The 27,330-nt window shown below is 36.2% G+C and overlaps 1 protein-coding gene across 3 annotated transcripts in view; it reads right to left on the bottom strand.

Annotated features, from left to right (window-relative positions):
• The window catches only part of GPM6B (glycoprotein M6B), a 115,031-nt gene that overhangs the window by 32,942 nt on the left and 54,759 nt on the right, over nt 1–27,330 (bottom strand). The window contains exon 1 of one of the 3 annotated variants that reach the window (XM_088144922.1): nt 20,383–20,491. The exons of 1 other annotated variant lie outside the window; for it this stretch is intronic. In XM_088144922.1, the coding sequence (XP_088001048.1) occupies nt 20,383–20,431 (49 nt within the window). In that variant the 5' untranslated portion in view covers nt 20,432–20,491. Of the gene's footprint in view, nt 1–20,382; nt 20,492–27,330 lie in introns of those variants that run through there. One more of the 3 variants, XM_088144924.1, reaches the window with a different exon arrangement.

The following is a 27,330-nucleotide window of genomic DNA, read 5'->3' as shown; positions in this document are numbered from 1 at the left end:
TAAAATCATTCTAGAAGTAGTCTTATGCAACTAAATACCTGGGTCTAGAGTTACATTTGGAAATTTCTCACTGTCTAGTATAGGAAAAACATGCATAACAATTTTTTGCTTGGCAGATAAGCTAAGCTGTTGTGAGTGGGTGAAGTGTACCATATTTCACAGAAATAAGATTTTTAAAACAGTAAGGTTTGCAATTTTATTTATTTTGTGACACAATTTGCTGAAATTTGAAGGCGGTGTAATCCCTTCAGCAGGAAAGTAGTGGTCTGCTACATTTCAGACAGATGGATAAAAAGGATTTTGTGCAAAGGAAAAGTTTTAAATAGCTTGTGAAATAAAATGAGTGTAGCCCACAGATTATCTTGCCCTTATCCGCCTGTTCTTATCTAATCCCAGAAGAATAATAGATGGATGAATTGGACTTTTATAGTTATAGCAGGTCCTGGTGAAAGTGAGGAAGGGAAGACTATACCGAACACCAAATAAAGTTATTAATGATTGCACAGAAACTGTGCAATATACTTTCTGTTGCTTTCTCTCTCGCACACATGCGTAGATTACTGAAATGTGACACAATGCAAAACAACTGAATGGGGATAAAACAATTAATATACATACACAGTATTAGGGAAGAGGTTGTGACACTGTCTGACAGTATTGCTACTGCTTTAGTACTACTACTAACAATAAGATAACAATGGAAACTGTAAAAACAGGAAGTTGTTGGAATAAAGGAAAGAAAGATTAACAGTTAACTAGATCCTTAACAGAGGAAGACTTAAGCAAATGAGGAGTGAGGGCATATGAAGAGAGAAACAGTCAATTCAGCAATTCATTTAATACAAGTCCCAACTAACAGATTAGAAAGAATAATCTGCTATGAGAGGTTGCTGACTGAGAAAGAGTACAGCTGCATGGAAAAAAATAATAATAAAATGAATTACATCTTATTTGCTGGGACTGAATCTTACTATTCTACTTGCTGAATTTGCCTTTCTGTTCCTTATATGTTCTAACTAACCTTGTGATCAATTATCATGACTCTACTGTACTCTTTGTTTACTTGGAAAAACCACACTTGCTGACAATTACAGACCACTAGACCCTGTGATTTTAACTCTTTCTGCTGATGTACATCATGAGCTATGCTTTTTGCTGACATTAGGGCTTTTCTACACTGCAGCCTTAAACTGGCTTGCTTCCTGCATGTAAACTGGCTGTAAATGAATGCAGCTTAAAAATCTCTTTCTGGATCCCAGGCCCTTCCTCAACTTTGGCCACCGTACAGCCTGTTCTTACCGTGGCCCCCACTGCTGGACTGCCCTGCTGGTATACCTTTTTCACTCATGCCAGGAAAGGCGGCTTTCTTCTAATGGGCAGGCCTGAGGACATGTGGCATCCATTCATCTGCCCTTTAATGAGGCCCCTCTTTGGGCTCCCCGCTACTTGATTCCTTCTAGTCTGATTCATCCCCCCCCCATGGGCCAGTAAAGAAAAAAAAAAAAGAAAACATCACAGTTTTGCCATTTATCCTGACACTTGTGGCTGGAAGGGGAAGCTGAAAGAATGGCTTTCAATTTCACCTAGTCTGGGGAGGAGTCTACTTCTCCAACGTTCCATCAAAAAACTAATTTTTAAAAAATAAATAAAGGAAGAAAGTAAAATGAGCAAAACCTTTCACCATTCTACTGGCCAACTTGTTAAAAAGAACAAGAATGTGTACCCTTTCATCATTCTGCCTGTGAACTTGTAAAAACAAAAGGAGTACAGCATTTTATTGGCCCAACAGTGAAATAAAGGAAAAGATACCAGAAGAGGGCAGGGAAAATGGCTGTGGAGGGCAGAGACCAATAACTGGTGTGGGGAGAGGGTTTATTCTTGTTACAGAGCATGTAGCCAGTTGGACTGGAGGCATTTCCCTACAATGGCATGAAGACCAGCAGGAGAAATGGACTGTATCTGTTGGGCCAACATAAGTCACAGGATGCTACTTTTTGATGCATGGCAGGAAAGGATGGGTAGAAGTTGCCTTCCTGACATGTTGGGAGCAGATAGAGGATTTCGTTATACATTCCCGTCCTTGAGAAATGGTTAGTGGCTCATACTCTCAATGGGACAATCTGTTCATGCAACCCTTTGTCTCCTTGCTTCCATTTTGCTTTTGTGTTTGTTCCTTGTGTGTTCTTTGATGGACAGTTGCTTGGAGGACCTGTTGAAATTCCCTTCTTCCTCTTTTCTTGGGGCAGAGAGTAATTTTAGTCTGATCACCTTCCACTGATGTTTCCAATAATTACTTAAGTGTCTTTATTTGATGGGCACTGGCATTTGCTAAAGTTTGTATGCATTTCGCAGAGCCTTCTTGTTTGCCACAACAAACATCCCCACAACAAAAACTTGCTTGAACTTTTATCCATCTTTTCCATTTCTGCTTTTTCTCCTTTGGTCTTCTTTTTCTAAGTTTGATATATACTGTTTACTGTATCTTTTCCTACTTCTATATTCATTCAGTTTTATTTCTGGGTTTAGGGGTTACCTGAATATATTTATTTATACTTTAAATCAGACTCTGCAAGTGAACCACAATATGGAAATATTTGGTCAAGAGAATTCACATTACTGCTAGAAACCATGAGTATGAATTTCAGTTTGTAAAGGCATGGAACTTGGGAACAGACATACCAACATCTGTTCTCAAGTAAAAACATGTGAGGCAGCATTATGGAAAATTATCCAGAAGTCAACACAGAAATGGATGTCTCAGCTCCTTTCCCCAAGTTCTGTCTTTAAATACATTAAGGCATAAATGAATTTTAAGTGGCATTCAATAGAAATTTTGTTTCCTAAATTTTCCTGTGTTGTGGGGTTATGTAAATAGAAAAAAATGAAATAAGCTTTGATTTGCAAAATTTGAGCTGTTTCTAATTTATTTAACTCTGTTTTCAAAGATCAAGAGAAGCAACCACTGTGATGGAGTCAAGAAATCTAGCATTTGAAAGATGAGGCATATTGAGTCTATTAAAAAAAATGAAAAAATCTTTACAAGCCAGTTCTTTAAAAGTCCTTAATTATCAACCAAAGACACTGCACATTAATACAAAAAGTTTCTTGAAAATTATGTAGAATTTATATCAATAAAATAAACTGATTAACTGTGAATGGTTGTCTTTCTGCAAAATGCATCATGATGTATCGTTGCTATACAACCAATGTGTAAATCATTTGCAATTCTAAATCATAATCAATTGTGTTTGCCCAATATTTTGTTATGTACAAGAAGTTTTGTTGTACGCTGCCCAGAGTCACTTGTTTTGGGAGATGGGTGGCTACATCAATCTGACAAACAGGCAAATAAATAAAGTATAATGTAAGGAGATAGGAGAGAGCTGGATAGGACTCTTATTCCTACTTTATGGAACATGAGACAGAGGAGAAGCAAAGCTCCCAGTCCTTCCATAAGTAATATCCAGAAAATTTCCTCATGGATCATTCCAAGAAGTTTTTTGAGAAGGTGAGGGAAAGAGGAGAAGAAGAAAAAGAAGAAGAAAATTTATCCAATCACCAACCTATAAGGATTTGCAATGACAGTGTGGAACCAAGTTACAGAGCTGGTTTATTTGGAACAGCTCTTCTTTGTAATGTAATTCACCACCAGTATGACATTAGTATAAACTGGTTCCTTCTTCAAAACCCTTTTGTCAATGAAGCAAATCCTCTGAAAACATTTAAATAACAGAATTAATACAGATAGCTGATGAACTGTAAAAACCATTGTATGAAAAAAAAATCCATAAACCATTAACTAAATACTAAATAAAATATTTTCTCTGTCAAGGCTATTCTGGAGGTTTTATAAATTCATTTAGCTTAGTTCCCAAGACAATGAACTCTGGACCAGAGTTTTACTATTGGAGAAGGAACTATACACACACTCTCACTCTCTTTCTCTCTCTCTCTCTCCACAGTGTGAGTGTGTGTGTGTGTGTATCATTCAAACCTTGTTATTTTTTCAGATTGGATTCTTCAAACCAAGAAATTATTGGACGCTCTTTAATTTTTTCAAACTCTTTCTAGATTTTTTAAAAATGGAAAGTACATTATGAGACCTACCTGTGACCATGGTCATAATAAAAGTATAGGACATGTTCTTCCTCAGCATGGAAAGTGGCTAATTTTTAAAAAATGTCTTTCAAAAGGATAGTCAGTATCAACAAATTTGTTTAAAATAAACCTTTATAGTCCCTTTCCCACTTGTGCACAGCCTGTCCCACAACATTCAAAACGGTAAGGAATGGGCAAATATTCAGTCCAAGGAAGTAGGAACTGAAGTCAACTGGATGATCCTAAAAATATTAAAAACATTTGACCTGAATACTAATGGTAGCTTTAAAAATTATAGAGTTGAAGCTGCCTTCAAATAAGTTCAAAAGCAATAGAAATCTGCTATGTGTAATAATTAATTCTAACATACAAAGTCACATATTTCTGAAACATTGCTAAAGCTCACGACAGCAGTTCTTATTGTACTCTCATATTTAAACTCTTCATGTAGATATTTGACCCCATCCTTTTATTTACCTTGACTAACATTGCCTTTCAATGCTGCCACAGGATGGTACTGGTGTAGCCTTGAGCTCTTGTATATCCATTGGTACCTGCCAATTTCCATTTCTGGTCTGGTGATCACTGCCAATTTCAGGTGGTAAAACGTCAGTGTCTCCAGCAAAGCCATATTTTATTACTTCATTCAATTCAATTTTAATATCAAAAAGCAGGAAAAGTGAGCATTCAGAACAGAAACAACCACTCTCACATTTCAGTTATAAGAAGAAAAATTAACTAGCATCAGATTTTAGAGGGCACAGATAGTAGCAAATGGAATGTGGAATGCCTATTAGATTATTCAAAACATATAAACTCTTATTTTAAATTTATTCCATCAATAATAATATTCAATGCTAGATGAAATCATTTGTTTTTAAACCGTATTTTTACCATTTATCAGATGCAGTCTTTCATTCCCTTCTTTACTGGCAGTAAGCCCTTCTATTCTAGCTGATAGAATAGAAAAACTAATATAATCTAATTGTGGCAAAATACATGTACTATTTTTAACTTTTCACTAAAGCCAGCTGAAGAAAATCATTTCCAGATGTAGAAAGTATAATAAAATGAATCAGTTCAATTGTTGTGGTAATAAAATGCCTTGCGGTGGTGGGTGGGGAAAAAGGAGATAAAATGAAGTTGCAATATATTGTATTGCATTTTTTCAGACATACAACTGAGCATGTTCTTTTCCTAATCTGGCTGAAATTAGGATTAAGACAGCAATTTTACTATTTCCTCCTCTTTCTTCTATTCCATGAATAAATAATTTTTATTTCATGTAAAATTAAATGACCCAGTACAGTAGCTAGTGATAAGTAGGTACAGCTTTTATTATGCAATAATCACCTACTTCAATTCATGGAACATTTCAAGGAATCTAGACAGCATTTGTTTCATTTGTAATCTTCCAGCCTTCCTATATTTTCTCACCACTCCAACCATTTTCCTTCCTTTATTATAATAATAATAATAATAATAATAATAATAATAATAATAATAATAATAATAATAGCAGCAGCAGCAGCAGCAGCAGCAGCAGCTAAGGAGTACAAGATAAGATCTTTTGCTTTCTAGGAGCTGGCCATCTGCAAGAATCTATTTTACTTTATAATCTGTTGCAAAGCAATATCTGCTCAGGAATGCTCGGAAAATGCATTTTTGTATCAAGATCATGAAATCTTTAGCTCAATTATGAATTACCAAAGATTCAACCTAAGCTCATGTTCTTCCTAAAAGGTACTGATTTTTTTTAACGTTTTAGCAACTGCCTCCCTAATGTTAGTAATTGTCTCATATAGAACAGGCAATATTGTCCAGCAGAATGTGGATGAAAGGTTCTCTAAATGCATTGCTTTCATAAAATCCCTACTAATTTACATGTTGATTAAATGGGAACTCTATGCAAAAATTAAGGGAACTGTCAAGTAGTGTTTGCTGAATATACTCATTTTACTTGCACATTGGAAGAACACTGATTCCAAATGTCTGGAGGTTGAGTCATGGCAACTGGACTTCTTTTCTTTTTGGTTAGAGACGTTTCGCTACTTGTCCAACGAGCCTATCATACTAGTAAGAAACACAGCCAGCCTGGAAGACTTTTATGGGGTCCCCCTAACCAACTTTTTTAGACTGAAGAAGCTGCTTGGACAAGTAGCAAAACATCTCTAACCAAAAAGAAAAAAAGTCCAGCTGCTATGACTCAACCTCCAGACAATTCCACCTGGATGACTGAGAATCTTCATAAACATACTGATTCCAAATCAATCTTCAGTTGAGTTTGGGTTAGAGGCAACTACAGTACCAATGTACTCTAGTGTTTCATGTAACCCGCAACTAAAATTCATGTCAATCCATTAGCACCTCTATCATTAAAACACTATATAAAATGTGAATAGGTTAATTTGGGGTTGCAATCTTCATTTACACCAATCTCATGCCACTAGCTTTGTTACTGTAAGAATCTGACCCGTTAGATACATTGGACAGAAACCCAAATAGACATCACCATCTCATGGAATATGATATTTTCATTCAAATAATGTTATCCTGTGTTACTGTGGTGGAAAGATTCTAGAACTCTGAGCTACAACCATGAATGGAAGACATTCTACATATGAATTGACTACTACCAATGTCATGAGAAGTTTAATCAATGTGATTTTGTGTCCAGATTTAATATGCCGTTTAAAGTTTGAGTTACATTGCATATTAGTTGTTCTATTTATTTATTATATTTATATGTTGCCATAATTTTTAAAATAAAAATATCATGGAAATTTATATAATAAAAATATAACAAAAATCTAAAAACCAATTAAAGCACAAATTTACCATAATACAGGAGGCATGATACTGATCATCCACTCCACAAATGTTCTCCAGAATATCTGTCTTTGATAGTTTCCAGAAGACAAAAATGAGGGCAGAAGCCATTATCTCCAGAGACAGATTGATCCATAATATGAGGGTTGCAACCAAAAAACATTGCCTCCTTCACTTTCTCTACATTGCTGATGTTGAGGACAATTCGGCACTGGATATGTTGGGTGGACTGCTTCAGTGTAGAAGGCAATCTTTCAAGTACCTTAGTGCCAAGCCATGTAGAGCTTTATAAGTTAACACCTCCCCCACTCCAAGTCCTGTTCATCAAAGTACAGTGTTGTGTTACTGAGAGAGATCAGCAAAGAATACTGGGACTGTACACTAAGAATATATACGCTCAGCAGGGTCCTCCAAAGTGTGATGGTCCTCTCAGCTGCCCAGATAAAGCAAGCTGGCACCTACATTGTGCAGCAGTGATATAGGAAGATGCTAGAGGAAGATGATCACTTTAATGAAAATTGCTAAGGCATCATTTCATATTGTGCAGGAGAATGCAATGGTAAACTGCTCCTATATTTTACCAAGAAAAGTAAAATGATGGATGCTTCAATGCCAGATGGTGGGCCCATCAGGTAAGTTGTTGTTCAGACGTTAAGTCGGCACTCAAAATACTGAGGATCATTCAGAGCACTAACAATGTTTATGACACAGCTAGAATAAATGCTAGAAAAGAAAATCCAAATCTGCAAAGGCAGAATACATGTGGAAACATGGAATATAAGAAACATGGGTATGGGGAAGCTCAACATAGTGAAAGATGAAATGAATTGACAACACACTGACATCTTAGACATCCAGAAACAGACTGGAACTGGACAATTTCAGTAAGAATATCATACTGTTTACTACTCAGGACATGAAAAATAAATGACATTGCTTTCATAGTAGGAAAAATATAGCAAACACATTATTTGGATGCATTGCCGTCAACAACCAGATAGTATCTATTAGACTTTGTGAACAAACTTTTAATACAACAATTCTCCAGGTTTATGCTTCAACCACTGTTACAAAAGACAAGGAGGCTGATGAATTTCATAATGAACTTCAGTCTGAAATTGTTAGAACATTAAAGCAAGACATGCTCCTTGTGGTTGAGAGACTAGAATGCCGAAATTGGAAACACCAAGGAGGAAAATGTAATTGGACCATATGGCCTAAGAAACAGAATGAAGCAGGAGAATAATTTATCAGTTTCTGCCCATCCAATAATTTCTTCATTGCTAATACAGTCTTCAAACAACAAAAAGACGCCTACATACATGGACATCTCCAGATGGAACACGTAGAAATCTAATTGACTATATTATTTGTACAAGGAAATAGAACAGCTTAGTTATAACAAAGATGTGGCCAGGGCTGATTGTGAAACAGATTACGAACTGCTCATGTATACGCTCATGTATAAGTTAAGGTGGAAGAACAAAGCCAACTAGTTTTCACAATATGATCTTGACAAATAACCACTATTTTTAAGGAGAATATCAGGAATCATTTTGAAGTCCTGAACCTCATTGACAGGGAACCAGAGGAACTGTAGAATGAAATCAAATATGTTGAGGATAAACATGAAAAGACAGTGTCACCTAACTGGATGTCAGGAAAAATTGTGGAAATTCCCAAGAAGATAAAAAAAGCCAAAGCCCAGAAAGACAAAGATCTGAGGAAGGTACTTAACAAAAATTTCAGAGAGTTGTAATAATGTTTTAGTCTGTTAGAACAAACATTTTGTCTGTTAGATAAAAAACATGATTACAGTGACCTGTAAAGACCCTTTTGCCTAAGTTCTTGCATATTTCCATCAAGCTCAACTTCCTTACTCTGTACAGTAAGCAAAGGGTAAGAAGAAAGGCAACCAATTTGCATGATATGATCTCTAACAAGAAGAATATCAGAAATTGTTTTGAAGTCTCAGGGAAGCAGAGAAATTATGGAATGAACTTAAAGAAGTTGTTAAGGGTGAATGTGAAAAAAGACTGCCAAAGATCAAGAAACAGAAAAAAGCAAACTGGATGTCAGAACAAACCATGGAAATTGCCAAAAAAGACAATTTCTCAAGAAGGAACTTAATAAAGAATTTCAGAGAGCTGTTAAATAAACAATAAGCACTGTTACAACATCTGTAAAGACAATGAATGTGTAAACAGACACATCCATACATGGAAGGTCTTCCCAAAGACCTCTGAATTCAGAAGGAGGTTCTCACCTTAAATTGCATGCTGATGGATGTCAATGAATAGATAATAATTGATTTAAAGAAGTTGAAAGAAAGTTGGAAGGAATGTACAGTACTAAAATTCTGAACAGTAGGAATGTCAATGTCCAAGATTTCTCGGAAGATATTCCCTACTTACAAAAACGTTTAGTACTAGAAGATGAAGTTAATAATCATTCCAGTCATTGCTAAGTCAGAAGGCTACAGGAACTGATGGAATATCTACAGAAACATGTCAAGCAATAGAAGAAGAATCAGTAAAGATTCTAACCAAGCTATGCCAGCAAATCTAGAGAATAAGACAGTGGTCAACAGGACCACAGGAAGAGGTCAATCTATATACCAATACCAAAAAAAGGAGAATTAATAGAATGTGCAAACTATTGTACAGTATCTTTAATTTCACACACGACTACAATAATGCTAATGATCATCCAATGAAGATTAGAACCCTACATAGAAAAAGAGCTGCCAGATGTTTGAGCTGGCTTTAGAAAAGGCAAGAAACATACTAGTTCATTTATTTATTGAGGAAAATCATACAATGTTTTTGACTCATTTGTTTAATTTGGTTCTCTTTATCTAGTTCTAGGACTTGTGTAGAGAAGAGATCATGTTTTAGGTCATATTTTTTGTAGAAATATTGGAAATTCAAAAGGGCTCACAAACTTCTAAGCACCACTGTACGATCTGATTCACTAATATTCAGACCGTTGCATTTTGTACTTACTGCAGTTTTTGAAGTGGCCTTCAAAGACAGCACTTTATATAGATAAAGTGCATTTAATGGGCAGTGATAAGAAGCTGAGTTACTGTGATGGGGTTCTCCCGCTCCAGGTAGGGTTGCAATTGGCACACCAGCTGGAGCTGGGTGACATCCCCCAAGCCATGGCTTCCACCTGCCTAGTAAACAATAGCCATGAAGCCAAAAGCACCCTCAAGTCACGGACTATTCTTTCAGGGCATCACTACTGCTTCAAATGTTATCGTCAAAGCTAGTAGATATCCCTTCTGCACAAACAACAATTCTGTCTTTCTTGGCTTCAATGTGAGCTTGTTTCATCTCATCCAAGTCTGAAAAAGCCTCCAAATACCTATTCAGGATTTCCACACCACCTCTGCCTTAAGGTGGAAATGTACAGCTGAGAGTTAGCATCATATTGCTATTTCACCTTCAAAATGAATTCTCTCTCCCAGGGGCTTCAGATAGATATTAAACAGCAGACTAGGAGAATCAAACCCTGAAGTGGGAGGATCCACTGGGTTAACCTAGCTTCCCCCAAAGGCATTGGCTAGTACCCTCTGCTCAGGGAAGGGTGAAATCATTGAAGCATAATGTCACTGACCACAATTCTGGCCAATAGTCCAGGAAGATACCATTATCAATGGTATCAAACCTGCTCCCCATCCAGATCCATGCAAAAGTTATCAAGTCTGTACTATTACTTATCCCAGGAAAGAAATATGTTTCTCCCAGTGTCAGTTTCTCCCAGAAATGGCCACAGCTCTTGGAGGATTATAGGTTATGCACCTGTATTTTAATTAATTATTCTCTTTTCTTTTTCTATTTTTCTAAAAAAAATCAAAATAGTACTGCCACAGAGGAAATAGGAACTGATATTCAGGCAGTTCAGAGTAGTTATTCAAGGAACAAAGTCCCCCAACTACAATTGAATTAATAGAAGCAATTGCACAGATTGACCCTTCAGAAGGGAAATGTTTTTATAAACATCAAAGTACAGAATAGCCCTAATGTTTCTTACTATGTTCATGCTAGACAGAATAGAGCTGAAACTATATTTGATTATTGAAAACAGTACTCAAGGAATATATTATGTGAATGTAGAGAACATTAGACTGCAATAATACACTATCATTTGGTACCAAATTGTGAAGGAACAAACAGTATGTACTCCGCCAGAGCATTTCTATCAAATATCCTATATAATAGTGCATTTTTCTAGATGAAAAGAATTATCACCAGCACTCTTGGTATAATATAAATTCTTCTCTAAGTGGACTGAGCTCACCCAGAATGAAAACATGTAATTGAAATACAACAGAAACAATTTTTACAACTTTATTTTATGAAATGAAAATACTTTTAATATTACAAGAACTTAATCCTATGTTTTAGTCGGGTCAAGGGCAATAGCCCTGCCAGAACAAGAGCACAATTCTGTTTTTTGTTTGTGTGTGTGTGGGGGGCAGGGCAGTCTTTATTGCTAGAAAAAGTGCAACAGCACAGGAAAGGCTTCATAGAAGGAACTTCTATAGACGGGCCAGTCTCTACTTCTAGTTCTCTTCTCTGATCTATATTCAGAAACAGGCCTTCATTGATGGGTGTGCTCAGTTGATACTTCTGAATGATGGTTTGTCTGTAAAAAATACAGCCTCACCCATGACTTGATAAAAAGTATGTTTCACCAAGACCTGGCTGGATGAAGAGGGGGGAGTCCCCTTGCAGAGATCTGGGTTTCGTGTCCTGCATCACTCCCAAACTCAGGGCAGGAAAGATGATTTGCAATTATGGGCTGGGAGACCCCAATTGTTGTAAGACGCGCTGTTCTTCAACTGGTCAGATGTGAAGCTATGCTTGTGAGGTTGGGCCAAAAGGGACAAATAGAGATGCTGCTATTGTACTGCTCTCCAGGCTGTATGGCAACATCCTTTCCCAAGATGCTTGATCTCATTACATGGGTGATTATGGCTTCATTTAGTCTGTTGACATTGGGAATTTTTACCTCCTCTCTCTGGGATCAGAGGCAGTTGGGACTTCATGGCTCTCCATGACAACAATGGGCTTCTCCCAGATTATCACTGGTCTGATCCACATTGCTGGCTTCACCTTGTAGTAGTTGTGATATGATCTGGTTCTGGAGCATTCTTCCTTAAGCCTCTGGTCATAGACAGATAACTTTCTTGTGATAATGGGATTAATCAGAGCAACCACCCTCTGATTAGAAAGGGAGGAAGGGCCAATTAAAATAGCCCCCCTAGGTGGCTGATAGATTCAGTGGGTTACCAGGTGGCACTTGAAAATGTTCCCAGCAACCTGGAGGCAGTTCTATTGAATGCCTTGTTGCACGGCTTAATTCCTACCTTACATCTATCTTTTTCCAAAGGAAAAAGTAGTCCAACTTGTCAGAAGTCTCACCATGGGCTACACAAGAGAAATGCAAATCAAAATAAATGAGGAATTGGTGAGAGACCACTTAATTGCTTTGAATGAGTTCAAGTCTCCTGGACTGGATAAATTACATCCCAGGGTGTTAAAGATACTGCTAGGTGTCATCTGAGAGTTGCTGACTGAAATCTTTGAGAAATCCTGGAGCACAAGGGAAATGCCATAAGACTGGAGAAGTGCTATGTGCACTATCTTGAACTTCTGGAGGAAAAATGGAATATTTTGGGGGGTGGCTGGCACCCTGAAGATGCCCCCATAGGTTAATAATTTTCATTTACCATCAATTCCTTGGAACACATTATTTATTTATGTACATTGTTTTACTGTATTTTAATTAGTATTTATTCTTGTTATATTGTAAACCACCCAGAATCATTTCTTGAATGAGATGGGTGGTAACTAAATTTTATCTATCTATCTATCTATCTATCTATCTATCTATCTATCTATCTATCTATCTATCTATCTATCTAATCAGTTCATTTAAAAGCTCTTGATCTTAAAAAAAAAAAAAATCCGCAATTTTTCTTTGTCCTCCCAGCAGACAAAGGCCAAACCACAGTTATTATGGATAGATTGCAATACATATAAAATGCCAAAGAATTACTGGAGGACAAAGAAACCTACATCCCAGTAAACACCAACCCGATACAGAAACTAGATAACCTGATCAAGAGAACCCTTAATGACCTAACCAAGAAAGGCCAAGTCACAAAAGAACAGTGGTGGATGAAAAGTAGTGGACCCATCCTCCCATGCTTCTATGGATGCCCAAAACTACACAAGCCTGACATACCTCTCCAACCAATTGTATCTTTACCAGGGACTCCAAAATACAACATAGTGAAAGAACTGACAAAAAAGCTTGGACATCTCACAGAGGGGAGCAAATATTCTATCAACTCCCCACTATAGTGCCTCCAGAAAATCGAAGACCTAAAAATAGATGAAGATGAACTAATGGTTTCATTTGATGTTACAGCACTCTTTACCTCTATAGACCCAGAACTAGTGAAAGAGTCCATGGCGAAGCAGTACTACACAACACATCTGACCTAACCAAATACACTAAGATCAAAATGCTCAGAATCTTAGATTGCATCAACCTTTGCTTCACTAACTGTTTTCAGTGTGATGGACAAATATACCAACAAACAGAGGAACACCCATGGGATCACCACTCTCAGGACTCATAGCAGAGATTTTAACACAGCATCTAGAAACTATAGCACTCCCACACATACAGTCAAAAGTATGGATCTGGTATGTAAACAAGACCTTCGTCATAATATGAAAGGAACAACTAGAGAAGACACATGAAACAATCAACAAGATCTTCAAAGGAATAAAATTCACAAGGGAAGAAGAAAACAACAACACACTACCCTTCCTTGATATCCTCAACAGCAGAGGAAATAACAGCAAATTAGAAACACAAGTCTATCAAAAAACAACCCACACTAACCAGGTACTCCATTACCAACGTAGCAACCCAATCTCCCACAAGAGGAGCTGGGTAAGAACATTATTCAGACAAGCAGAAACACATTGCAGCAACCCAGAACAGCAGAAAAAGGAAACAGACCACCTATACAACATCTTCCATCAAAAGGGATATCTATGCAACTTTATCAAAAAGTGCCTGGCCATTCAACCCACTACAGCACAACCAACACAAGCTATGAAAAGGATAACACTGCATACATCAGAAGCATCTCAGAAACAACCAACAGCATAGTACAACCACATGGCATCACCGCAGCACACAACCCAACAAAAGCCCTCCAAAACATCTTAAGTAAACCAAAGGTCCCCATAGCCCAAGAAGAAAAAACTGGAGTCATCTACAATATATGGTGTAAGGCTGTAACAGCCACTATGTAGGATAGACAGGCAGAAGACTAGCAGAACGCATCCATGAACACCAACTAGCAGTCAGAAGACATGATGAAAACTCTTTAATCTCACAACACATGGACAAACTCAACCATAGTTTCACCTGGGGAACTGTCAGCATCTTAGACCAAGTTAAATCCAAAAACCCGAGGGAATTTCTGGAAGTTTGGTATTCAGACAAGTCAGCCATCAACAGGCACACAGAGATAAACAACATTTACACACCATGCAAAATTGACATGGTGTGTAAATGTTAAAAGCTAAAAAGGAAACAAAAAGACCAGGACACCTCCTCACCAGCAATCAACACCCAGATAAGCAGGGATTAACACCAGGATTAACACCAGACAAACAATCAAGCAGTAAACAAAACTCTAAACAAGGAATTACCAACTCAGACAAACAAGCAATAAACATCAGCCTAACCAAGGAACTACCAAGGAGAAAACAAGACCCCCACCAACACTGACAGGGCAAGCTACTGTATATAAACAGAGAGCAAATCCCACTCCCTTCTAGCACTGAAGATGTTACCTAATTGGGTAATGAAATGTCTGCAAGAAAATAACTAAGCTCAGAGAACTCCAAGGACTCTACAAATCCTCAAATGTTAGAGCAAAATCACTTTGAATCTTGTGGGGAAGACAAAGTGGTAATGGTCTCAAACATGTAGCTCCACATTCATTCATTTCTCCTAGAAAGGAATAAAAATGTTACATTAATATTGTAGGTCTACTTTGGTATAATTTACCTTTTATAAAAGAACACTTAGAATTTAATATTAATAATTCTTTAATATACATAGTTTTATATTGTGTTTCAATTTTATTCAAGCAAAAATAAGATTTTCACCTAACTTCTCAGCAATTCTTCCTTGCCATGATCAATCTTCAGATATTTATTGGCTTTCAACTCTCATATAATAAAATAATTTGTATACTTACTCAAAAGTAGACACCACTGATTTTAACAGAGCTTACACCCAAGTAGGCCAACACAGGAATGGAAATTCTGCTCAATTCCTTTATAGAATAAACATATTCTATATGCAGCAATATTTTCTGATTGTTGTTGTTTAAGGCATTAACCTTTGCTCTAGACATCTAGAATAAATGTTTGTGGCATTTTAAGACTGCTTTGTTTACTAGATACAGTGGGGCAAAAAAGTATTTAGTCAGCCACCAATTGTGCAAGTTCTCCCACTTAAAAAGATGAGAGAGGCCTGTAATTTTCATCATAGGTATACCTCAACTATGAGAGACAAAATGAGAAAAAAAATCCAGAAAATCACATTGTCTGATTTTTAAAGAATTTATTTGCAAATCATGGTGGAAAATAAGTATTTGGTCACCTACAAACAAGCAAGATGTCTGGCTCTCACAGACCTGTAACTACTTCTTTAAGAGGCTCCTCTGTCCTCCACTCATTACCTGTAGTAATGGCACCTGTTTGACCTTGTTATCAGTATAAAAGACACCTGTCCACAACCTCAAACAGTCACACTCCAAACTCCACTATGGCCAAGACCAAAGAGCTGTTGAAGGACACCAGAAACAAAATTGTAGACCTGCACCAGGCTGGGAAGACTGAATCTGCAATAGGCAAGCAGCTTGGTGTGAAGAAATCAACTGTGGGAGCAATAATTAGAAAATGGAAGACATATAAGACCACTGATAATCTCTCTCGATCTGGGGCTCCATGCAAGATCTCACCCCGTGGGGTCAAAATGATCACAAGAACGGTGAGCAAAAATCCCAGAACCACACGGGGGGACCTAGTGAATGACCTGCAGAGAGCTGGGACCAAAGTAACAAAGGCTACCATCAGTAACACACTATGCTGCCAGGGACTCAAATGCTGCAGTGCCAGATGTGTCCCCCTGCTTAAGCCAGTACATGTCTGGGCCTGTCTGAAGTTTGCTAGAGAGCATTTGGATGATCCAGAAGAGGATTGGGAGAATGTCATATGGTCAGATGAAACCAAAGTAGAACGTTTTGGTCTAAACTCAACTTGTTGTGTTTGGAGGAGAGAGAATGCTGAGTTGCATCCAAAGAACACCATACCTACTGTGAAGCATGGGGGTGGAAACATCATGCTTTGGGGCTGTTTTTCTGCAAAGGGACCAGGACGACTGATCCGTGTAAAGGACAGAATGAATGGGGCCATGTATCGTGAGATTTTGAGTGAACACCTCCTTCCATCAGCAAGGGCATTGAAGATGAAACGTGGCTGGGTCTTTCAGCATGACAATGATCCCAAACATACTGCCCAGGCAATGAAGGAGTGGCTTCGTAAGAAGCATTTCAAGGTCCTGGAGTGGCCTAGCCAGTCTCCAGATCTCAACCCCATGGAAAACCTTTGGAGGGAGTTGAAAGTCCGTGTTGCCCAGCGACAGCCCCAAAACATCACTGCTCTAGAGGAGATCTGCATGGAGGAATGGGCCAAAATACCAGCAACAGTGTGTGAAAACCTTGTGAAGACTTACAGAAAACGTTTGATCTCTGTCATTGCCAACAAAGGATATATAACAAAGTATTGAGATGAACTTTTGATATTGACCAAATACTTATTTTCCACCGTGATTTGCAAATAAATTCTTTAAAAATCAGACAATGTGATTTTCTGGATTTTCCCCCCCATTTTGTCTCTCATAGTTGAGGTATACCTATGATGAAAATTACAGGCCTCTCTCATCTTTTTAAGTGGGAGAACCTGCACAATTGGTGGCTGACTAAATACTTTTTTGCCCCACTGTAGTTTCCCCCCTATATTAAATGAAAATATCTTGTCTGTGTTAATATATATCAGGGTGTATTTTCTCTGCTGCTGATATAAAGTGACATGCATTACTGATTTATTCAATCTCAATAAATCTCCGTATCCCCATCTTCAATTTTTTATTTAATTTAACGCTCACAAGATAAACGCTGTCACTTACAATAATTCATAAACTTTTTGCTTTAAATGCAATCAATCTGTTTCACAGCTCTGTAAAATATCTGTTCAACCATTACATGAATAGCTTTCATGGCTTATTCCTTATAAGATACTCTTATGTTTCAGAATATGTCATTCTATTAATGTTAAGTGCCATCCAGATTTCCCAATTAAAATGAAGTCAGGTATCACGGTGGCTCATCTTGAGAGAAACACATGTTTTAAGGATATTCCAGTTCTGTGTGTATATGTCTGTGTATTGCCCAAAGGAAGTTGTTTAAATAGTTTCTTTCTTTTTTGCTAGCCTGGAAGAAGATTAATGTAATTATGTCATGTTCAATTACAAATATATATTTTAATTTGAAAATAATTTTTGGTGAATGTAAAAATATTCATAAACACCTTAATACTACATTAAACTGAAATATAAGATTAACACTCATTCATTTTCTGGACACACATGTCAAGTATAGCTGGGTAGAGCACATTTTAGTTAGTTTCAGTCAATCTTGATTAATGGTTCATGTTAATGTCAGTGCAATCTAAATGTGACTTGCATGCAGTGTACTGAAGACATTTTCTGTCTACAATGGAAATAATTGGTTTTTCAGCAAAATGCAATACTGTAAAATAAAATGAATAGGACCATAACTTCAAATATACTTCTGATTTAAACAAATGACAGAGATCCCACGGGGATAGGTCATCTCTCAAAGTAATGCTCTCCAGAACTTCTAGTTTAGAATTTTATTATATTCAACAGTTGCAATAGATAAGAGTAGGTTTCCATCCAAAATGTTTTTATTCAGATTCTAATTATTTCTAAATGTTATTGGTATGTAAGTGGATGGGTATAATATGCCAAACTTACAAATATTTAAATTAAATATATTTCTTGTTCAGCAGTGGCAACTGCATTAATAGTTTCACTGTTGTAGAGCTAGCCAACTGAAAAAAATATATAAACCACATCATAGCTTAGGTCAGTTTTTAAAGCAGAATTATGTCTTAAAAAGGCATGTTTATTATATTTTTAAAACTTAAAAATTAGCTTCAATGTTAACAATTAGAAAAGTAATTATATTAATAGCTTATAATGCTGATTGGAAAAACACCTTATGAATTTGGAAAATAATTATCCAAACATCACTATATATTAATATCTGTAAAGGTCACTGAATGCAAATACTACAAATCAAATCTGGGGGGAAAACTACATAATTTTAGTAAATATAAATATTTCAGTTATACCTTGGATCAGCTATTTAAATCAGAAATATTCAATTATAAACCCCTGTGTTTAAATTCTATTCATCTGTGAAAAACAAATTCTGCAAGGGCATTTGGAGAATAAATATCAAAATGCCTATCCCTATTTTGCTTTAAAAAGTTTAAGTAGCAGCTGTACCATCTAGACTATCTGGGAAAAAAAATAAGATCCATGTAGTTTATGAAAGTATCAAGTCAGAATACCACTGCAAAATGGGGGTTGTCTTTAGAAACCTCCAGCAATCTCATTAGCTTAAGGTGATCTTCTTTAAAAGGGAAACATTTTCCATATTCACCACAAAATATCATAAAACAGACCACGATTAAGGAAAAAAAATGTTGATGAGCCCAATGGAAATAAAGATTTGTGTTTCTCATTGCAGAATTCCCTCCCTAAAGTTACAGGTCACTCGGTCTGTTTTGGAAGGGTAGAAATGCTCAGTTGAAGTTTGTGATGGGATATAAAGGCTGATTCTTGAAAAGAAAAAGAAAGCACAAAAAAACTTACTGAGTGGGACAGGCTTCTTGTGGGATGCTAAAAGACTCTTTTCATTGGAAAGAGTAGGGTGGTGAATTAAATAATGGATTTGCGAATTTTCATTTATTTCAAAGAAATTAATTTCTAAGAATAACTTACTTCATAACTTATGAGACACACAGCTAACTCAATTCCCTTAAGCAAAAGTGTTAGCTGTAACTGACAAGTAAAAATACAATTTATTTATGAAATCATTTTAAAAAATGAATTGTAGAGACTTAAGAGAGCCATTTATGTTTTTAAAATATCTTTTAAAACAATGTTGTATTTGAAAAAACATTCCGTGTTGCCTGTCATTGGTGTGAAATGTGCATAAATTTTTGCAGATTTTAAGCTTTTGGCATTTTAAGTTTTAGATTGTTTCTCTAGATGATGATGATGATGATGAAGCTCCCCAATTATATTTGATTGAACCTGAAACCCTTCTTGTAGCACAGAAATTAACTATTCCAGAAAAAGGCAATCAATTTGCAGAATGGACCTCTGCATGCTTTCACTGTCTATTTAATTAATATGTTTATTTTAGTCACTTCAAATTTATATGACTTAGATATAATTCGTGGTATAGATTATAAATGAAAAACTAAAACTAGCAATAATAAATAATACACTAATGGGTTACAGAGCTGTACATACAAGAGAACCTATTACTGGTAAATGCAATCCTCTATGTACATTCGTTTCCTTTCATGTCAGTAGCTTTGGTGACATTGACACTTGAATAATATTTTTAGCAGTACTGTGCATAACCTTACTACGAGAGATGGATAATTAAATAAAGCATCACAAAACTTGCCAGTTTTGATGTGTGGAACTGAATCTTTCAGAACAATACATCACTGGCAACATTCACGTTCATTCTCACTTCCTCCCATGCCATTTTGAACTCTATAAATCTATTTTCAAACATGGTGCACTTTACTATTTGTAGCAAATGTGTGCACCAATCTCTTCCCTGTATGTCAGAGAGATGCAAGGTATAACTAGCTGCTATATAGTAAAAGACAGACCCGATACAGCCTTGTATCCAACCCAGGTTGGCACAAAGCTTCATACTGCTGTAATACAGATTCAAGACATAGACATAAAGCACCTCCATACACCCCGCTATTTTTCTGCAAACTGCATTTTTGTGGAGATGGGAAGAGCTGAAAACAACAACACAGAGCTGAAGCAATAGGTGGCACTTCCATTAATCAGCTGTCAAGCCATACAGAACACAGAAACTGAAAGATACAACAAATGATCATTTAAGCAGTGCTCTAAAGAGAGCTTCAAACACAGCCTCAATCTTTTCAGAACTGGAGGCACTTAAAAAGATTTAAACAGTCTATTGTTTGGTCCTCTGGGTACCTTTTTTCTCTCGGCTTTGTTCTCTATTTTCCTCTGCTGCAGTTTCCATGGCTGGCTTTATACCATCCACCAAAAATGCTTTCACTCCCACCCCCAGCAAAGAGACGGTCTTCCTTCCTTCTTTCTTCCTTTCCTTCTGTTGCTTCTTTGCTGTTGCAATAATTGAGCGGCTCCGTTTCTCACTACAGTAGATTGCTCTCTTTTCCAAGAGGCACAAAGTCTGGTCAGCTTCAGTCTCGATCTGCCTACTGGTCCATAAAGATCTCTGCTGGAAAGCACTCAGCTATACGTCAGAGACCCCAGTTCTGTGCTTGATTGTCTCCCTACCCTCAGCGTATTTGTAAAGGAAACATGAAGGATCAGTTAGCCTTCCTTTCTTTCACATGCTCCCCATTCTCCGTTTCTCCCTGTGCCTGTTAAATCAATTCTTTAGTGAAGAATAGCTTTGTGACAACCGAAAAGGGCTGCATCTAGGGAATGAATGGAGACCCCTCCCGCTGCATGACTCAGCAATGACCCAAACCCATTTCTCTGCACCATCTCTAGGGAGGCTCCATATCATCAAACAAGGCACTTTGTCCCCCGGGACCCCATGATAACATTTGCATTTTGATTTATTCCATATGTTCAGGTGTTTTCCACAGAAGCTGGAATGTGCCCATTTTTATGTTAGCATTTGATTGGATGGATGTAGGGTTTTTAGTCCATTTTTTAGAAGTGATACCCCTTCCCCAATATATAAGCCATCAATGTGCCAATCAGCAACCTGGAGCAATTAAACATTATTTCATAAGTACAGGCAGATGCAAACATGTGCAGGTAAGAAGAAATGACATATGTAACATCTCAACCTCTTGTTCCCAATGGGTCAGCTCATTCTTGAAGCCTTAAAAGACTATGGGATGGTTTTAAAAATAAGTGAGATGCTGTGCTCATCATCTTAGATTTTTAAGTGAATAATAATTTTTAAAACCCACCCAGTTTTCTGAGGTTCAGTGCTCCAGGCACTTAAATTTGTCCTTTCAATATACATATACATATATATGTATATGTATATATACACATAGATGCATACACACACATGCACATATACACACATACCCCCACCCAGCTACAGGCAGATTTTAGCAGAAACGGATTAAATATAGTACACCTACAATAGATGTTATTTGAATGTTCCTATAAATCAAAACATTTCTTTTGTTCGCTTATGTATTTGATGCTTTCCAGAAACTGAAAAATAATTACAAATATTTTATCTTCTGTAAGAACAAGTTTTAGACACATATTGGGAATGCTTTTTGGCATTCTTTATCTCTACACTGATTGAATATTTCCAGAGACCTAAGCTCCCAATGAGTGCATTCATTAGAGAGATCCTTTCTTGCTAAATTTTAATATAAGACCTGCACCATCTGCTCTTTTCTCTAAATATTCAACCCTGTTCTCAGAAAGTAATGAAGTAAACTATACTTTATTACTGATAGCAAAATAAAAATGATATGCTTTAAATAGATAAATAGATAAATAGATACTTCATATAGGATACAATTATTAAAGAATTGCGAACCAAACCACTGGATTCAACTATGTTTCAATCATTTTGAAAGAGTTTTGAGTTTGAAACAGCTGTTTCAAGAAGGTAGACACTTCCAAATTGATTGAGAAAGACCATTTATTCCACAGATTTTCGTTTTTTCTTAGATTCTGGGAAAGCACTTGAGTCCATGAAGAAATGTTTTCTTTAAAAATTCATTGGAATAGATGGAATGTGCCAAAATGTATTTTTCCAGTTCAAGAATCAATATGTTCACAAGCCTGCAAAATCACATATTAAGCAAAGCAAGCTATCACATTAATTAAGCAATATAATTCATGATGTTTTCTACTGTAGCCTTTTTTAAAATGACAATATACTTTAATACATTTAGTTTCTATTTTCAGAATCCAACTTCATTATTAAAAAGGCACTTCTAACACTTTAAAGCCTCACATATCAACCATGAAAGTCTCCACCTCCAGCACTTGAGATACAAACAAGGGTTCTCTTTCATCCATATCGCTCCATGGAAACCCTGTATGATACATTGCTAAAACTGCAGCTACAACTGTGCCTCTAGAAATACTCCTCTATTTTCCCCTTCAATCTAGGTGCTGACAGGGCTAGCCTGAAGTAAGTGGGATCATCCCCAATGGAGAGAATGGCATAGATGAACCATAATCAAACCACAGTGATCTGGAATACCAAGTGACACACTTCTCAACATAAATTTAGAGCATGAAGAATAAGCCACAGTCAAAAGAAAAAGCTCATCAAAGAAGAGGAGCAGAATATCTTTGCATCTTTAAAAATGCAACTATCTAAAATAATGAATGTGCATTGGATGGCACTGTAAAGGACCATCTATACTTAAATCATCTATCTTCACAAATGTTGCCTTTGATAGAAAATTTATTTTTCGCCGCTAGTGAACACCTTTTCCAGAAAGTAATTCAGGATACTACAACATTTGCACATATATAAACATACTCATGAACACATCTGAATGTTCATTGCTTGATTAGTATTGATGGTCTATTCCTAAAGCTATGGTAATGACAATATCAGCACTCAGATGTCATGTGCGCTTTTGCAACTGAGTAGTATGTGTCCTGTGGCTTTTTATACAGATTTACCTGAAAAAAAAAACTAAGAATAAACCGCTTCATGGTTATAATAGGGAAAAATAGAACAATTCTGAAGACACCAATCATTGGTGAAAATAAGAAATGAATAACACTGTCTGAAAATGGTATAGATTTATCATACGATAATAACTAAACACTCTAAAAAGAACTTTCAGGGTTGGGTTGGTTATAATACTGTGAAATATAAATATACACATCACATTAACATTACATGCATGCATTCATACACTAATACACAATTCTCTTACTACAATACCTTTTGCACTGTAGCCTGGAGAATAACCAGCCCCATAGCAACTGTGTACAGATCAGAAAGAAGAATCCCCACCTTTACCACCAGCCTGTTCTGGCATAATCAGTTTCATATATGAATATAATGAAGGAGATTGGAGTGGTACTGCAGGAATAAGGAAGGTGTAACAAGCAGATTCCCACAGGCAGTTGCTTTGCCCTGATCATGTATAAGGCCACAAAGAGATTAAAATATGTCTTAAAGCTTCCCTTCCCTTCCCTTCCCTTCCCTTCCCTTCCCTTCCCTTCCCTTCCCTTCCCTTCCCTTCCCGTTTCTTGCATGATTCTATCCTTTCATGTTACTATCTTGAGAGCAGAAAGACTGAAAATGAGGAAGACACGTATGATACCAGGTAATATCACAGCAAGGCTGGCTGGAGAATTCTGGGAGTTGAAGTCCACGCATCTGAAAGTTGCCAAGGTTGAGAAACATTGCTCTAGGAGGATGGAGAGAAGAAGCAGGGTGATGCTGGAGTTCCATCCAATGGAAAACCTGCTAGCCCACAAGCTCTCAGAAGATTAAGCATACTGTATTAAAGGGAAATGGTTTTAAATGTGATATGAGGTGCACTGCAGCTGATCTGGCAATAAATTGGTTCATCTAATGAAAGGAGAAGGGGTGGCACAGGATATTGCAGGCAGGGTGATGATTCAGTGGTGGCTCACGTAGAAATAACTCTTACTATTTTTGATAAGATGGCAAGCAGATTAAAATCTTGCACTTGTAAATAAAATCATGTGTGGTTAGACTGGCAGAAGTCTTGTATTGCAGGCTGAGGGTTAAAGGCAGCCTTGTATTTTTATTGTTAAAATAGTACAGTTAATCATATTTTACTAAAAGAAACAGAAAACATTCCCTCTGCCTCTTTTTTTTTTTTTAAATCCTTATTCATTCAAATTTCTGGGAAGTGAGATAAGACACTGCCTCTCTTCCAAGCCCTCTGCAGGCCACTTTCCTCTCACTTGGATCTGAAGCTTCTTGAGGCACAAGTGAGGAAAAAAAAAATCTCCCTCTCTCTGAAGCACATGCCAGAAGCTAGACCTGCCCTTAACAACAAAGGCCACTACAAACATGTTATACCTTAATTTAGTTGACCATTTTCTTAGTAAGAGAAGAAAGTAATGTGACAATTCTTTTACAAAAAATTGTGAAAGTAGGATCTCCTACTTAAAAGAAGATCTGGAACTATCAGTTTTACAAACCCATTTATGATGTATCACTTTCTAAGCAGATCTTGGCCTTTTCTCCATATGATCAATTAGATGTCTTGCTTGATTTGAACAAATACCCTCCTTACGTATTTACTTCCACTTCACGCTGTCTGACACATCGTGATGTTCAAAACTCATATCTTATTTTGATGCTTCCAACCAAGCAGAACTGGGAGTACAATCTCATTCTTGTAGCTACTCCTGTTTTGCTATTGGTTTATGAATCATAGCTTATTTGGCAGTATCAAAGTGGGGTTGTTCATAACACATTGTCAGTTTTATACAATTACATGAAGAAAGGAAGCACAGTACTATTTGTGAACACGGATACAGTTCTGTTGTGCCATGAGGCACTAATTTCTAAAGATTAACTCTTTAGAACTCTAATGAAGGTGGAGATTTCTGGGGAAGCAATGGTGAACTGAAGATGGTTCTGCTAAGAGCATATCCGGTGACCACAGAGGAATGAGGACCCAGTGAACGGACTGGCTTCTCAGAACTCCGGCAAGGAGAGGACTCGGGATAGCCCATACATGCTCCATACAGCATCTCCTCACAATGAGACTATAAGACAGAAGTTTCCAGTGGCTTTAGAGTTCTGGGAGCAAAGGGATCATCTTTGTCCAAGCCGCAGTCGGGGCCTTGAAAAGGACACTGGGTTTGCATACTTCCTTTCTTAATCACTTCTGGAAATTGCTTGTTAACATTTTTTGGGATATTAAGAACTTCAGAAGGACAAGTTTCATTACACCAGGTGAGTTTCTTTCATTACTTGGCAAAAGAAGTTTTATGCAAGTATAAAGACTTTAAAAAAATTGTTTTGGAATAAACAACAAAAGGATGATTAGAACGTTTATTTTGGAAAGCTATAAATGGACTAAGGGGCCAGATGCACTTGAAATAAGATTTTGAAATTAATTGCAAGAATCCTTCCTGTGGGCTGTTTAGATTTCTATAAAAATATATATGAAGATTTTGAAATTAAGTATAAGAAATCTTCCCATGGGAAAAGGCTGTTGATTAGAAAAAATCATAAGATGGTTAAAGAATGGAAACCATTGATGGACTATTTGCAAAATGCAGGTGGGGTGAAGCTTACATGGGGATTTGAAGATTAGATTATAAATGTAATGGGATATGTTTTGACAAAGAATTATTCCTACTTAATGTATTAAAAACTAGCACTTATGATAGTCTTATTATTCCTAAGACTAGAGATAGATTGGAAGTTATCTATTTTTCATATCTTTTTTCTTTTTCTTTTACTTTATCTCACTTTTTCTTTTCCTTTTCTTTATAATTTGTATTTTCAATTTTCTTTTTCATTTCTAACTTTTAACTTTGTAACTTTAAAATTTCAATAAAATACTATTAAAAAAAAGAAAAGAAAAAATCATAAAATGGGACTTTGAAGGTTAAACACTAGACGGAACCAGAAAGAACTAAAGATTATAATTAAGGGAGAAGAGACCCACTAATACAGAATAGAGCAAAAGAATCTAACTTTGGAAGAATTCAAGGATATTTGGGAACAATGCACTCAGAAATCACTCTTAAGATTGTCTGCTATTATAAAAATGGATTTAAAATAGGTATAGAAGAGGAACAGACCTTACTGGACAAAACAGACTGAGCCTGATTCAAATGTGGATGTAAAAATGACAGGTTACAAGAATGATATGGAAAAAGATTTACAAATGAAGCTGGCTGATGTCTTAATAATTAAAAGGAATATACAAATAACAAACCAGAAGAGTGACTTGGATAATTTTCTTATTTTGGATTTACAAAAGGGATGTGTTAAAGTTTTGAAGGATCTAGGAATTAAATAGTATCTGAAGGATACTATTTAAAGATGTAAAGATTAAAAATTAAAATTTTAAAGATGTAAAGATTAAAAATCAAGATTGTTAAAAGCAAAAGGAAGGAATATAAAGTTGGTTTATTAATCAAGGTTAAAATATATAAGTTGTTGTTTCTGGTAACTCTTAACTGATTTTTGCTGACCAGGACCAAATGACAAGGTTTAAAGATTTGTTTATAGACAAGAAATGAGATATGGGAAGAAGAGATATTTTGTTGTATTTTCAGAGAAAACGATAAGTACTACTTTTAACAGTAGTGTTAAAAGGAAAGGAAAGAAATATAAAGTTGGTTTATTTGATTGAGGTTAAACTATATATGTTGTTATTTCTAGTAACCCTTAATGGAATTTTGCTGATTAGGACTGAATGACGAGGCTTTAAAAAATTGTTTATAGATAAGAAATGAGATACGGGAAAAAGAGATCTTTTGTGGTAATATTAGAGAAGGTGATAAATTGCTGAAATTGTTTGTATTGTCATAATGAAGGGAATAGTCATTTCGTTATATATTTCTTTTCTATTTCTTCTCTCTATTCATTTTTTTTTTCTTCACACTTTTTTCTCTGCACTTTTTATTTTTTATTTTTACTCTTTTATATTTCTCTTAATTTTATTGGTTTTTTTATCTCTGTATTGTTAAACTTAAAATTATTATATTAAAAAAACCCAAATATAATGAAGGTGGTTTTCTCTTGTTTAAGGAGTTGCAACCAGTCCTGCATGAAACCATGCCTCTGATTTAACTGACTCACCTATTAATTGCATAATTTACAACAACTGCACTTTCAGAAATTTTAAAGCTGTTTTCCTTGACTGCAGACTGAAACAAATTAAAGAATATTTATTTACTAAAATATATTATTTCTAACAAATAATTTTAAAAAATAGTAGA

This window comes from Python bivittatus, unplaced genomic scaffold (assembly GCF_059951505.1).
Source record: "Python bivittatus isolate LINGU-HERP-01145 unplaced genomic scaffold, Pbiv_v1 ctg000350_np1212, whole genome shotgun sequence".
NCBI lineage: Eukaryota > Metazoa > Chordata > Lepidosauria > Squamata > Pythonidae > Python > Python bivittatus.
This window is presented reverse-complemented; position numbering and strand designations above follow the sequence as displayed.